General features: G+C 39.3%; 1 protein-coding gene across 1 annotated transcript in view; it reads right to left on the bottom strand.

Annotated features, from left to right (window-relative positions):
• The window catches only part of kif5ab (kinesin family member 5A, b), a 62,924-nt gene that overhangs the window by 23,764 nt on the left and 23,881 nt on the right, over window positions 1-15,279 (bottom strand). The window contains exons 2-11 of the mRNA XM_072451734.1: window positions 11,264-11,351; window positions 8,791-8,864; window positions 8,386-8,490; window positions 7,371-7,419; window positions 6,457-6,512; window positions 6,287-6,374; window positions 5,424-5,548; window positions 3,327-3,431; window positions 2,286-2,434; window positions 54-202 (exon numbers count right to left, since the gene is read on the bottom strand). Of these exons, the coding sequence (XP_072307835.1) occupies window positions 54-202; window positions 2,286-2,434; window positions 3,327-3,431; window positions 5,424-5,548; window positions 6,287-6,374; window positions 6,457-6,512; window positions 7,371-7,419; window positions 8,386-8,490; window positions 8,791-8,864; window positions 11,264-11,351 (988 nt within the window). The remainder of the gene's footprint in view (window positions 1-53; window positions 203-2,285; window positions 2,435-3,326; window positions 3,432-5,423; window positions 5,549-6,286; window positions 6,375-6,456; window positions 6,513-7,370; window positions 7,420-8,385; window positions 8,491-8,790; window positions 8,865-11,263; window positions 11,352-15,279) is intronic.

Below are 15,279 nucleotides of genomic sequence, written 5' to 3' on the forward strand. Positions count from 1 at the left end.
ACATTCACCTGAGATTTGGATAAAACACTTGTGACCCTCCCCTCAAACATTACCGTTCCTCCAGCGGTTGAGCTCCAACTCCAGCCGCTGAACGTTCTCCTTCAGCGACCGATTCTTCTCCTTTTCCTTCTCATATTTCTTCTTCCACTGTTCGGCCGTGAGCTCCAGGTTCACCGACACTGTATTGCGAATGGTCTTGGCTCTAATGAAATAATGAAAAAACACAGAGAAGAGAAAAAGTGTTAAGAGCGTGGAAGATTTAACAAAGACTCGAGTGAAGTGTTGACATTGGTGTACAGCAGCCTTGGGTTCTCAATGAAAGGGGAGACTCATTGGTATGCAAATTATAATCTACTGTTGGATGGTGTGCGCAGTAAGGCGAAGGTATGAATGAGCAGCCACAATGGTAAAATAAAAAGACACACACACAGAAAACCCTACTCAAAATGTGTTATTTCTACAAACCAGGAGAATAACAACATTCATTCATGGTGCTGTGCTGTGCTGTATTCTGGCTGTGAAAACAATTCCTGATGTAAATGAGACCGAATGCTTTATCTAAACCGCTGTCATCTTGTCAAACTCTGGGAAAACTGAACAGAGAAAGGCTCAAGATGAAACGTCAGGAGATAGAATTTTCATTTTCAACGTCTTATTTATTGTTGTAGACACCCAATCAAACTCTGAAATCTATTCATGGGTTTCAGCGTCCTGTTATATTGGGCCATTATGAGGACGGCAGACCATTAGAAAGATATCATATTTCGTTTTGAATTGTTGTTGAAAACCATGGATCGGTCAAACTAATGATAAAGCTAAATTGCACAGTGAGCCATCAGATTAATTGCAAAACATTTACTGCAGCGTAATATGTGAGAAAATGTGACTTAAATATACTGTATGTGTAATATTCATTGTTCGTGACACTCATGGCTGAGAGCAATAAAAGCAATTATTCTCTTATTTCTTAAAACGTGGGATTTCAGCTTTGAATTGCACCATTTTCTTCTGTCAGCAGTGAATTACAAACATCAGCAAACATATTACAGCAATATTAAACCAATCTGTTATTTCAATTGTTTTCTTCTGGTTGCTACGGTGCTCAGCTCCCATTTAAGCTCTGAATCTGGCTTTTCATTACATCTATAAACATCTTCCAACCTCAGCATTATACACATATTATCACTGGAACATCATTATCAAGCTGTTCTCTCATTCCCAATTCTTTTCATCCTCACCACAAACAAAGACACAATATTTTACAACACTCTTGATGCTATGCAAATAATTTGTTATATAATAATGACATGAAACTATAATTGATATTTGAATAAAAGCGAGTAACATTCATACTTAAACAGAAGGCTCACTGTGTTATAGAGGGAGAGCCATTGTTTTACTATAAAGTAGAGTGTATAACTTGTCACTTTGACACAGGGTCTATTTTTAAGTAGATTGTGTTAAAGTGAAAGTTTTGTTCAGACAAAGATGAATGTCTCATCAACGGCATCAAATCCGTGACACATAATATTAATATGACTTAAAAACCGCTTGAGAGAAATGGAAGAAAGTGAGCTGTATAGTGAGTTAAATATAATATATTGAGAAGCCTTAATTCATTAGTTATAGATGAACACATATGAAATGCAGTTGTTAGACAGTTTTAATATTAAGCCTATGAAATGTTAATGATTTAGTTTGAGAACACTGGCCCTCGTGGCCTAACGCCCGATCTCATCAGATGTCGGAAGGTGAGTCATGTCGAGTCCGGTTAGTACTGGGACGGGAGGCTCGGAATAGCGGCTGCCTAAGGGGACAATAAAGTCTTAACATTAAGCCGCAGTGGGGCATCAGTGGCTGTAAAGCATACTCTTGTGTCATCGAGCAAGGCACTTCACCATAATGATATTTACGGTCAATGCACTTCACCCACATTGCCTCCAGTGCTGAAGTACACTGGCGTGTGAATGTGTGTTTGTGTGAGCGAATGAGGGACAACCAATGGAAACGCCCCCTATGGCTACAATCCAGGGTATTCACAGCATGTATATCATGTGTGTGCACTGTCCTGACCAAATAAACACTACCACTGCTAGTACTACTCCTAATAATAATAATGATAACACTGTGCGACTCCCAGCACCCAGCCGAATGAGAATGCAGCAGCACAGTTGTCCCGAGGTCCAGTGAGTGAGAACAGCATGCATGAGCAGGAGAACAGAGGGACAGATGTGTGAGGGAGGGAGTGCGGCCGTCTGTGGCTTATTAGCATACAAGAATTCTACCGTTGGCCGAACATCAAGGTGGACTTGGTCTCCACGTCGTTGTAGCTGGAGGGGGAGCAGCAGATGAACATTGTGGTGCGACAGTTTCCGCCCAGCGAGTCCTGAAGGATGCGTGTCATTTTGCTGTCCCGGTACGGTACGTGGGATTTCTGCAAAGAGAGAAGTCAAAGTAAGGCGCCCCCCCAAAAAAAAGAAAAGAGCAGCGGAGGATTAAAAGGGATTCTCTTTGGTGCAAAGCCAGGCTATTCTGTGTAACTATGAGAGGAATAGTGCGAGCATCAGCCAGGAACAAAGACACAAGAGGGTTTTCTCTGTCTGCACTGTCGCTCATAGTAAAGCGTGTTCAAACTCTGTCAATCAGACTACATCCTTGAGCCGTGAATAGGAAAAAACAAGTGCATTTATTACCTAACTCTAACCGTTAAGAGGTATTTGACAATCAATGAATGCTTGAGTGTAAACTGAATGAACAAATGCTGGTGCTTTGTGATAAGATGGCCAGGAAAAAGCTAGTTATACCTACAAATATACAAATACACTCCTAGTTGAGAAATATATTAAATCAATTACAGAAACACCTTCTACATGATGCATTTGAGATCAATATACTATACACTAGCACTCATTAACTATATTGTAAAGAGGTGGTAAATACAATATGTTTTAAGAACTAAACAAAACGACCAATATGATTAATGTTGAACAGCTGCCACTAAGCATTTCGTGAGAGTTGTATTGTAATCTAGTTTATTGTCTGAAAAAATCTATCAAATGTCTTTCAAAAATCTCTGTGTACATGTGGTAGAAGAGTTGAGTATTTACCATTTAAAGAGATGATAAATCAACAAAGAAATTACAAGTTAATTTGCTTTTGATGGTTTCTGCAAATGAGTATCGGAAACCCATATGCACAGTAAATATACAATAAGCACGAGATTTGAGATTTATGTCACCGTGGCCCTCGTGCACATGATCTTCGCTCATTCAATCTCCCCCGAACACTGGTGGAACATAAATAATAGAGCGGTTTCTCAGTCATACCGTTCCTTCTGCCAGGGCTGAAATGACGTTCCCCAGGGCGGACAGAGACCTGTTGATGTTCTTTGCCTCATCCAGCACAGCTCCCTCTGCACCCGTCTTACTGACCTGACACACATGCACAGCACAGGAAATAGAGTGAAACTGCACTTAAACACACTATGTCAAAGAGGACAGGGTTCATTTCTTTTATTTTCCTAATAACGGCCATGTAGCAGCCTTCGCCTTTGCTGAAGTGCAACGTTAATTGGGTCTGAAAATCAATATGCAATTTGCGACTAACTAGAGAGAAAATTAAACGGTGGTTATAGGGCTCATGTATAATACTGTCCATGCTAGTAATGAAAAGGTGTTTGTATATGTGTGTGTGAGCGTGCGCTTTGAAATACAGGTTCAAAAGGGGAAAAAGAAGGCCTGTCAATCATTATCAAGGTGTAGTTGCCACAATTATTCAAATTACCGATAACCATTCATTGCATGGTTATTGCACTATTCTGTAAATTGTGTACATATTCAAACCACGTCTACTTTATTTTCTTTGTACATTATAAACTTTATGCATGCCCTTTTTGATATATTTTGGAACTATTTTTATTCATTGTTGTATGCTGCAGCTTAATGCCAAAGCAAGTTCCTAGTTTGTGAATTCTGTTCACTGACAATGGCAATAAACCAAATTAACAAAATGACTGTCTAAATTCATTGAAGATCTTTTCTATTTAACTTGTTTGCAAACAGATATATTCAAGGAAGAAATTTGAAATCAATCAAAAAAAGCAAGCAGAACAAATAAAAAATGTTATTATAAAAAACAATACAATGTCTGTCAATTCATTTCTGCTCATCTATATAAAAGCAGTGCAATAAAACATATTATGTTATAGTTTACAGTTTTTTTCATCCAATTAAATGTATTTTTGAAACACTCAAAATCACAACAGCAGTTGCCTCGATGGGTGTAAGGGATCTGAATCACCCAGCGGCCACACCAGGTTCTTTCCTCTAAAGATATACTTTAACTGTTAGCCTTGAATTGTGCGCTACAAATATACTTGCCTTGCCAAACATAAATTGCCAAATCCGAGTAGATAAAAAATAATCTAGTTTCACATTGATGTGTGTCTGCACAGTTACTATCCAATTTATGGGTTTCAGCTTTGTTTTTATTGTTTCATTCTTGAATAAAAAATCTAAATAGAAACAAGAGTATAATAATAATTTCCAAAGAAGATAGCAGGACATGTTGTTGCTGTTGTGGAGGCGTCATCCTGTTAATATCCATATCCACATATCTATATAACAGTGTACCAATTAATTAACATTTACCTTCAATTCATGGGGTTCAGCTTCTTGTTTTATGTAACATTTTAAAGGACTTTTTCCCATTCAAAAGATACATTATGTAGTTTTAAATAGTTAATCTCTATTGCAATGGTCCTACTGCATCCTGGGACATGGTTACTGGTATTGAGTTAATGAGGAACACATTTCCTGCAAACAACCACACAGATCAAAGCTTTCCGTGTTTTGACTTTGTGTTCAGTCAATAACATTTTATCAAAGTGTACCAAGTTTGCAGAGGGGAATTCAGATTGTCCTGGGGGATGACCAAGACCACTCAGCCGCGCAACATCAGCAATTATTACCTAATGAAACCTGTGGCTCTTCCCAGCACTGCTCCCAATGCCAAACATACTAGAGTTATGGGCAATCCTTGCTTGTGGTTGTGTCTTTTCCCCAGCTTTCCACAGAATGACCTATGTCCTCAAGAGAAATTGTTTTTGAGTGTGCATGACAGTAAACGGAGTCAAAGTTAATCTGAGTGGAACTGAAATAAATGGATTGGTTCTTGGCAAAAATCGAGCTGTGTCTAAGGCACGACCTCGAAGAGCAGCAGAAAAAGCTGTATTATTTTCAAAAATGCAGAAATCTAACCTTTGAATGCAAAATAATGTAATATCATGAATTTGAAGATCCCATGTGACGTCAAGGATGAAAAATATGATAATTTACTTCACAGAAAAACACCAAAAACACTCAATAAGAAATGTCGGTGGCAAATTATCTCTGTTGCTATGAAAACTTCCCAATTTTTCTTACCTTCTCACTACCTGCCAGGTCGACCAAGTACAGCTTCCCACTCAGCTGCTGCTCCGTTTCCACATTTTCCTGTTTGATATTTATGAGGAAGATGCTGTGGCTGCGGGAGCTGTGCTCATTCATGTCTGCAAGGAAACACAGAATGAACCTGGATAGACTTTGAGTAAGTCACGTCAAAGCTGAGACAAGTAGTCGTTTTACGCCTCATGGCACGGTCCTCACTCCTGCGCCCTCATGTTCCCACGCTGCATATATTATATCATTCAATGTTTATCACTGACAAACAACAAACCGGGTCTAGAATCTTTATATCACAAACTCAGCAGCAACAAAACAATAATGTACGTGATCGTGTCTAACATATCAGAATACACATAACAATTCAAGCCATAAAAAGTAGTAAAGTGGTGTTTTTAGTGGATTATATGTGTGTACTTTTGCTTAGCCTGCTCAGACAACCTTTAAATATTCATGATGTAAATAGTTGAATGAATCTATTGCCGTAGATGCCTCCTGGGAATTAATCTGACATTGCAAAGATGCCTCCATACACCTTTGTAATTGATTTGCGTTTTATCTCTCGTTAGAAGCTTTAAAACATCATTAAACGGAAACACCTACAACCACCGCAGCTACAATAAATATCTACGATTGAATATTCATGAACTGCTCCCGACAGCAATACTTCATAATCTATACGTGTAGGATAAGATGAACAACCACTCAAAACTCTGTAACCATTTCAAGTTTGATCTTTCGCTAAAAACATGCGGCCTCCCTCTCCCTTGTAACGCGCATGCTCCCGAGCTTTAATTGTGAATTAGATGTGACGTGAGATGCCTGAGAACGACCGGGTGACTCACTGGTGACTGCGACGTGGCGGTTGGCCTTTCCTTCATCTATCACGTCCATCACTTCGTCGGGGCTCGTGACGAAACGCTCCGTACAGCCCTGTGTGGGAATGCAAGCGAAACAAACATGAGGGACGACGCTGGCGACATACATTTACCGATTAATGACTAAAGGACGTCACCTTGACATAGGGAACTCTGTATCGGTCTTCGTGCACGGACAGGTTCGTCTTCGTCACTGCGTTAGAAGGAGGAGGTCAGAGTAACGTAGTGTGAGGTTTGACGGAGCGTTTGCATTTATTAACTGTGCTTGTTTTTGAGCATAACAAGCATCTCTTATCTGTCTTTGCTAACACACTGTGAAATCGTATCATCCTCCCTGCAGGAAAATACACTTTCCCAATTGTCTGACATGCTTCAAAATAATAATGACCTTTTTTAGATTCCTGCATTGCTCACACTGCACTTAATGCCCTTGTGTGATTAAATGTAACCCTCCGGCTCTTCAAATCCTCTGCCGACTGTTATATGACACTTTGATTTTCCTGACTTGTTTGGGTTTTTGCAAATGATTCCACATCTTTTTGGCTTGCAGTCAGACCCTTGCAGGGTAATGGGGTCTCGTTGCTGTCTCACACGCCATTAAACATGTTATTGCTACTGTATCCTGCCGTTTCCTGTTTTTACTCCAGTCGTTTCACATGGTTTTATATCGCTGTGATAAGACTGTGTGGTTTTACAATATGTACTATGGTGGTCCACAAACCAATCTAGTTTCATCAGCTGCAACCAAACATAACAGTGTGTTTCATATCATTGCACAGTTTCAGTTTATATATTCACATCATGTATGCACATAAAGTGAATATTGTTCACTTTATTATCTGTCTATCTGCTGTATAAAATATATTCTGCATCTGACATTTCAAGAGTAGTTTGCTCTTTCACAAATAAGACAGTCAGGCATTTTATATTGATTGCGACGCTGTGTAGGCAGTTGACTTTTCACAAACTAAATCCCAGCTAGAATATTGCGGTCTGACTTTGTAATTAGGTTTTTGCTGTAAAGGAATAAGTCATAATAAGTGTGCTTTACCGTCCAACAAGTCCCGGATTTTGTCCATGTAGATCTCAAAGTAGGACACCTGCAGCAGAATGAATGCATGAAAAATGAAGCAGATGTTTAACATAGTGCAAAGAAGGCACTTTTCCACATATACAACATGTTGTTTGCTCCTTTATAATTATGAATAATTATGTTATGTTTTGCTTGTGGCTGTGAATCTGATAATGAAATAAAAAATAGAGTTGATGAAATACAGACAATGTTATAGGATGAGACGCTAATTGGAAGTCAACTATTGTAAATTATAAACAGAGTTTGAAAATTAGAAGCTAACAGTAATATTTGCACAAATTACTGTAGATTATTGAGTTGAAAACATAAAAGAAAATATTTTTTTGGTGCACGTTTAGTTACATGTTATATGTCGTTGTATAAGTTCTTCCTTGGTCCATTAAAGGTGAAAATAGTCATATTATAGTGGTTAATATTAGAGCAGGGTGAGACATGACATGTTTAATTGTTTATCATTGGTTTTGAGAATGGTGAGGATTAGAAATGTTGCCATAGCAATACAAAATGTAAACTAGTTTGAGGTAATACCTTGAAACATTCTTCAGAAATGGATAATATTGATTGTGACACTGTGACAACTGTGACACTATGTTCTTTCTAGTAGCAGGATTATGTTGTCAATTCTTATCATTTTGTGCTCCAAGGACAAAGCAACTGTGGAGGAATTTAAAGAAAATGCTTGGTCACGGTATATTACTGAATCACTGCAGCCTCAATACAAAAGCTCATTACTATGAAGACATGCACATAATCCTGGAATAACGTGTCCTTTGTGGCAAATTAGACAGTGGCGGTAAACGGAAAATGATGATAAGATTATGTGCGTTCAAGTATCATCATTTCGTGGTACTTAGTTTAGTGTGGTGAAGGTAGAACGAAAGCTCTGCGGTTGACAATGCGCTGCACGTGTATTCGAATAGCTCGAGAAAGGAACTGAATCCACAAGCAGAGACGGGCGAAAAGGCACACCAACCTTGATGTGAAACTCCAGGTTCTCATCCATGGCAAATATGTGCTCGAAAATGTCCTCTGCGATGCGTGGGATGATCCCCATCCCCTGTGGGTTGTGAAGGTTCCCCTACAAGAGCAGAGAGCGATAGGAATAAGTGGGTGAAGAGGCGGATGGGTGAAGACCTTGGAGTGAATTAAGTAGCAAGAATAGAGAAGAAAAAGGGCACGGGAAGAAGCCTTTGACTTGAAAGGCTCTAGGTTGCTTCCCTGCGAGAGTAGTAAAAGAGATAAGAGAAAAGTGTTGTGACAGTGATGGACTAAGATTTACTGTCTGAGAGATTGTACTCCATAAAAGAAGGTGTGTCTATGTATGTGCCGTAGCAAAATGTCTACACCGTGAATAATTTAGCTCTGCAATATACTCTACCTCCATAGTGTGTGTCTTCCCAGAGGACGTCTGCCCATACGCGAAGATGGTGCCATTATAACCGCCCAGGACATCTACAGCAAGAGGAGGAGACATAAAACCAGGTGAAACTGAAGGTCAGCTTCATGTATCCATCCACTATGCTATGTATTCTGTGTGGGGAAAGTAACAGTATGGTTGGATGGTGTATACTTATTCAAAGTATTAAGTCTATTTTTATTTTATTTTGGTAAACTCCTATTTATGCATGCCTTGTTTTATTTTATTATTATCATAGTTTATATTTTACAATTATTCTTCAGTGTTTTATGTTGCATCATATCAATCATAGCAAGTTCCTAGTTTTTGAATTTTGTTCACTGACAACGTTTTCTGATTTAGAGCTGTGTTTACAATTCTTCTAAATACGTTTTACATGTGCTTTATTTTTATCCTTTTAAAGTGTGCAGCGGTGCACTCTGTCACTTTTCCTGTGAACTCCTGTTTGTTTGGTGATGCTATTGCTTTGAATAATGTGGCTTTAAATGTATCTCTGTTGCATTTATTCAATTGCATTTGTTTTTATTGCTTTGAAATTACCTGGAACAAAACATGCATTCTTACAGTGAGCAGGCTCGCCTCTCCACACATCATCGCCACGGAGACAAGCAGGTGGCAGACCCCCCCCCAGAAAAGCTACACAGTGCACCTGAAGCTTTTTACATCAAAGAGAATGTGGGCTTGATGTTAAAAAAGCATCTAAAAACCACAGCTTAAGCTTTTAAAATGATCCAGCTTAACCACACATTCCTGTCACGACTAAGAAGCAGAAATGTAAAGTCAAAACTTATAATGTAGAACTATAGAACGTAAGTGTAGAGTATCAGCAGCCGATCTGAAAGGCTGAAAGCGTATGAAAGTATCTGTGAGCGAGAAGTCTGGGCTTCCTAGACAGAGACAAATAAGTGTGACCTTCAGCCCAAATGACACCCTGTGCTTAATGACACCCATGTGCACTGAGGTGATATTTAAGCTCGGGTAGGTTTAAAACGACCTTTGTGGCTGCGTGAATCAAACATCCAATCCTGCATTGCCAAAGTGAAGTTGCTACCGAAAAAGCTGCAAGATAAACAGTGCTGGTGAAAGAGATACTGCTGACTATTTCTCATAAACTCTGTGGTAAAAAGAACTGACCCGTGAGCAAACAGAATGTGTTTTCCCTCCCCACACCTTCCGTTTCTTTGTAGTGTTGTTGCACTCCAGTCTCTCTCCCTCTCCCTGTGCTTAACTGAACTGAACTGAAAAGGGCTTGACAGGTACAAAAACGCCGCTTCATGCGCTTGTCTCAGTAACAAAAATAATAACATCAGAAGATTAGGGACAGTCTATTGTGTGAATGTATGAAAGAGGCAGAGCGGGTGCATCGTGCTCCCACCGTGCATGTTGCAGTGAAGCCCGTCTTCATTTGAGTCATTATTCTCTGTAATTGCTAAACGTTGAATTCCCCAGCTTTCAATTCTCTCATGTCTCTCCCCTTCCCTTCATATACCTTTGTGACAACAGAAGTTAAACACACATTTCTTTATAAATGGGGTCAGGAAGCTGCATTTGGTCACCCTTGAAAAAGAGGTCTCGATCTCAATGGGTTCTTACCTGGTTAAATAAAAGTTAATGAATTAATAAATAAATAAATGCATTTGTTAGGCTGAATTAGACATTTACGAAGGAAAATGCTTTATGGATTTACTCTGGCATAAAATCATGTTCCTTCTGGGGCAGTGCTGGATATTTGGCTCCTGACTAACAAGTTTCATATCACTTTTTGTGCAATAGTAAGAGGAATTTTTGCCAAATTGGAAGAAATGGTGAGGGTTTGCAACAGAAAAAACAGGATCAGAAACAATCATTCTAAACAATACTCTGTTTTGTGTGTATTTTTGTCCTCCATTACTGTACAGACTTATAGATGTAGATCACACAGATTGAGGCCTGATGCTGGCAGATAGTGTAAAGACAGAAGGAGACACTCAGGCATATGGAGTGTTTTGATCTAAGGCTTTCTTAATGTTCCTATGTGCACTCATTTTCACATTATCTGTCAGATCAAAACCATCTCTGGGCTGTATGCAGTGGTGAAAGAATATAAAATGTTGTTATGTAAGTAAAATTACTGAAACAGGAGCAAAAGTAAGTAACACATGCAAAAATCTACTTAAGAACCTATTTAAAAATGCACTTTAGGAGTAAAAAGTAGAGGTTTTTACACAGATTTTGGTTAATTTGTAGTTTTTCTTTTTATCTTCATGCATAATGTCATCAGGAATGCACTAAAATAACCCCTCAAACCATGTGAAAGAACCAAATCTACTTTCCAGTCCAGTTCAACGATGTGGAAAGTACAGAGACTGCTCTCAAATTAAGTAAAAGTAAAACTCATTCACTATAAAATGACGTAAGTAAAGTACAGATATCTAAAAGCACCAAGATGACTCACCTTTGACGATTTGCTTGGCACAGGCGTTGTAGACCTGCTCCTGGGTGGTGTTGGTGGGGAACACCTTGTCAAACACATATGGCCGGCCCTGTCAAACGAAACACAGTTATTTAGTTGTTCAAGCACTAGACAGGTTAATTATGTATTTTCATATTTGGGCAGCAATTTCTCCAGAGCACTTAAGAAAAGTGTCATAGAAACATTCTAAATAAAAACTGAAGGACACTATATGATAAAACGAGTACTGGTACTACCAACTGCCTCAACGATGGGAATCAAGACAATAGTTCAGATTTCCGTTGACACTGAACATATTCCCTAGAGTCTCATGAAAAGCACCGGTGGCAGAATGTGCAGCGCAGCCCAAAGCTCTATGTTTAAGTGCAGCCTTATACAAAGCTTTCCACTAAAGCATCCTCCTAAGATATATAGGGCACTATTTGTTTCATAAAGGATAGAGTAAAATATTACTGCTGAACTCATTATTTTAATGACAAAAAGGCAAAGTGAGTCCTTGAAAACGCATAACATTTAAATAAATCACAGTTTTTACACAATTTAAGTTGTCAGTTGTTATGAAAGTGCAATAATCATAAATCATATGGTGATGTATAATGATGTTCACACAATTGCGTTTCAATTTCATTATGTAAAAAGTATAGTTCTCATTTGGTAATTGATACAAGAGATAAACAAAGAAGCTTCACATAAACACAACATCCACCATTTGTATTGTATATGTTTAATATAGCATGCTAACTGCACATAGCATGAGAATAAATTGTATATTGTCTCTTATAATTCAATATGTATCATTTAAATGATGTTGCTATTAAGTAGTAGAAGTAGTAGTAAACTATAGTCAAATCTAAATCTGCAGACACCCAACAACATCCACAAGTATATATGACATACGTAAAGCTTCATGGCTGTATGTTGTACACGCACTGACCTTGTCCAGTTTGTGCCTAATCAGACTGATTGATGTGAGTTTAGCATCACGGCTGTAAATGCGTGACAGCTCGCAGAGCATGAGGAAATCCTGGTTTGGATTAGAAAGGTTCCCCTTGTCCTCACTTTAGGACATAATCTAATCAACCACATCTGTTTTTAGCAGTATTACATAATATACAGCACAAACACATGCACCACAAAGTCAATCCTCATAATCTCACTATAGACTGATAAAATGACCTGATGGAGTATTCTCAAAGCGATGGTGCTGGGCAAAATACTACTGTGTGTTGTCCATGTGGTGCATTCACTGCTCAAAGTCCTTCTACTTATTTGTGGGGTTTTCTGCTACAGAGGCAGTGGGTGTCGAGATTGTGAATGGGCTCAGGGCAGCACGATGGCTTGGGCAAAGACTGGTTGACCCCAAGAGAGAGAGAGAGACAGACAGACAACCCACATCAGAGGAGAAGCCATTAGAGACAGCGCTCAAGAGAGAGGTGCACGGAGAGATGGATGTGGAGAGGAGGGCAAAGCAGCGGCACAGAGGGAGAAATGAAGTAGTCAAACTGAAACAAATGTCTGCATCTGAGCGCCGATGGGGGGGACACAGAGCAAGATGAAATTTCGTACAGCCAAAAACAGGTCCTATAACAGCAACCAGGTCAGGAAGCACTAAACCGCTCAATTCATTCAAACCCCAAGAGGCCAGTGCTTTCAACCTACTTCAGCTTTTTCACACGAGTAGCTGAACCACTACTGTTTCAGAAATGTAGATGGTGAGATCCTGCTCTTCAAATGCATCTTGTATTAACACCCATTTCTCTAGGGCTGTGCAATTAATCAAATATTATTGAATCAAGAGCCAATTATTTCAAATTGGATCATTAGGTATTTTTAATCAAGAGGTTTACAGCTAATTTGTCAGTAAAAGCATGTTGTTTGGATCTTTGGGGGGGACAATTTTGAGCCAACCAATATGTTTTGGTGTCAGACGAACACACGCAGTTTATTTTTGGGAGCAAACAAATATTTTTTACATCCTCATATTTTTCAAAAACCTCGAGTTATGCAGTGCTTTTGGCTAAGAGTGTGCACTGGTGGGGGGAGGGGAAGAGACATGTCAGCAAGGAGAGAGAGAGCGAGAGAGAGTGGGAGAGAGAGAGAGATGGAGGAACTCATTAAAATGTTTAAGCAGCTGAAAGCGGTACAGTACAACAAAACATTGGGTCTAGAATTGCTCGTGGCAGTTAGAAAGAGGAACAGATGATTCAATAAAAGTGAATAGGAGCCAGACCAGTAGCAGCCGATTGGAAGCCGCGCTTACGTCCTGTTTGGGAACCAGCAGCAAGTGTGCTAGTCCTGACCCCTCATTTATACACTCTATGGGTTGGTTTCAAAAAGAAGTGTAGCATTAGAAAAGATGTAAGAGAAGCGGCGGGAAAACAGATGTTGAGGCCGCTTTAATAATGTGTAAAGCCCAATTTTACTTCTGATTCCTTTAAGGAGCTTAGCGTATTTGATACAGCTGCTTCTGTTACAGCCACACAAGCCTGAAGCCCACCTCAGTCTGTAATAGAATACCCACAATCCCCTGCACAATGCCTTTCCAAATGTTCCCATGCAGTTCAACATCTCATCTGATTTGCAAATACTTGCTCAAGTACAGTCTTAACGCGCCAATACATTATAAAAGGGAAAAAAAACACAAAGTGTGGTGACACAGCACAAAGTCAATAAGTTCTCATAAGCTTAAACCAGACTCCTCCACACTTCATTAGTCCAGCTCCATTTCATTTGCAGCAAAAGTAAGATGAATGTAGATGTTTTCTCTTCACTCAAGTGTTTGGGATCCAACCATGAAAATAAACCACTGCAGAAGGAAAATGAAAACAGTATTTACCATTGTACTAGAGCATATCTCCAAGAGTCAGAGACAGACCTCAGATGACCTCAGATGGGGACTGCATTTACTGTATTAAAAACTTACTTTTTACTTTCTCTACAGAGTAAATGGTATGAAGAAGTAAAAGTAAAAGAAAGAAAGCTGTAGTGGGATCATGGAGAGCAGCCGGTGTCGGCGTTTCCGACGCTTGCCTGTGACGTCCAGCAGCTCGGGGCCACGGCGCACACCACGGTGCCCCCCGCCCGGTTCTCTCGCTCCGCTCTCGACCGCCGCGGCTTCTGCCACTACGGGGCACTTGTTGAAACCAAGTGTCGAAGTCTTGGATTTGACTGTGGCAAAAGTGTAGTATTGTAAGAGAAAGTATATTGTACACCCGGGTTGCATAGCATGCATTTTTTCATAAAAATATACATAACACACTTTTGAAACAGTTGAACAGTGTATACATAACAGGGTGGATGGATAAGACAAATAATTACTCATTTGGAACATAAAATAAATTTGTTTTAAAAAGTTTTCATTTTCTACAGCTGGTTCCGTTAGGGCTGGTGGGTGACTGGAGCATATCCCAGTGACTTCAGGCCTGGACAGGGGCCAACAGTCCTAGTCAGTGAATGTGAGAGTGAATGCTTATCTGTGTGTCTATGCCTCTGTGTTAAACCTGCGTTAAATACACTTAAGTTATATTTCTTTATTGCAGACGTATGGTTTATATCTAAATATTTCAAATTCATCAAATTATGCATTTGTGCTCGTAAATCCCGAACTTGAGTTCGAGCAGGTTTTTTTTTAAAGTTATTTTCTAAAATGTACTTTGAAACGCTCAGAATAAATAGTCTCTAAAGTAGGAAACTTTAGTCTACATTTATTTAATAATTTTAAACTTCCGCATTGGACTGTCACTGCAGCTAGCGGCACCGTCTGTTCCAGCAGATGGCAAAAGGGGAATTGGCGTTGCCAGACGTCTCCTAAAATAACATATAGTGTATAGGTACAAACCACTTCTGCTTTTTGAAACTACGGCTTCTCAAAACGTGTAACTCACCAGCGTTAAACCCTTTTTTTGTCCAAGCAAATGGAAAAAACACATTGGGGGGAAAAAAATCTCACAAGCCCATTTTAAGATAAGATAAGATAAGATAAGATATTCCTTTATTGT

This window comes from Eucyclogobius newberryi, unplaced genomic scaffold, assembly GCF_026437365.1.
Source record: "Eucyclogobius newberryi isolate DKJ021-1_F unplaced genomic scaffold, fEucNew1.0.hap1 SCAF_19, whole genome shotgun sequence".
Taxonomy (NCBI): domain Eukaryota; kingdom Metazoa; phylum Chordata; class Actinopteri; order Gobiiformes; family Gobiidae; genus Eucyclogobius; species Eucyclogobius newberryi.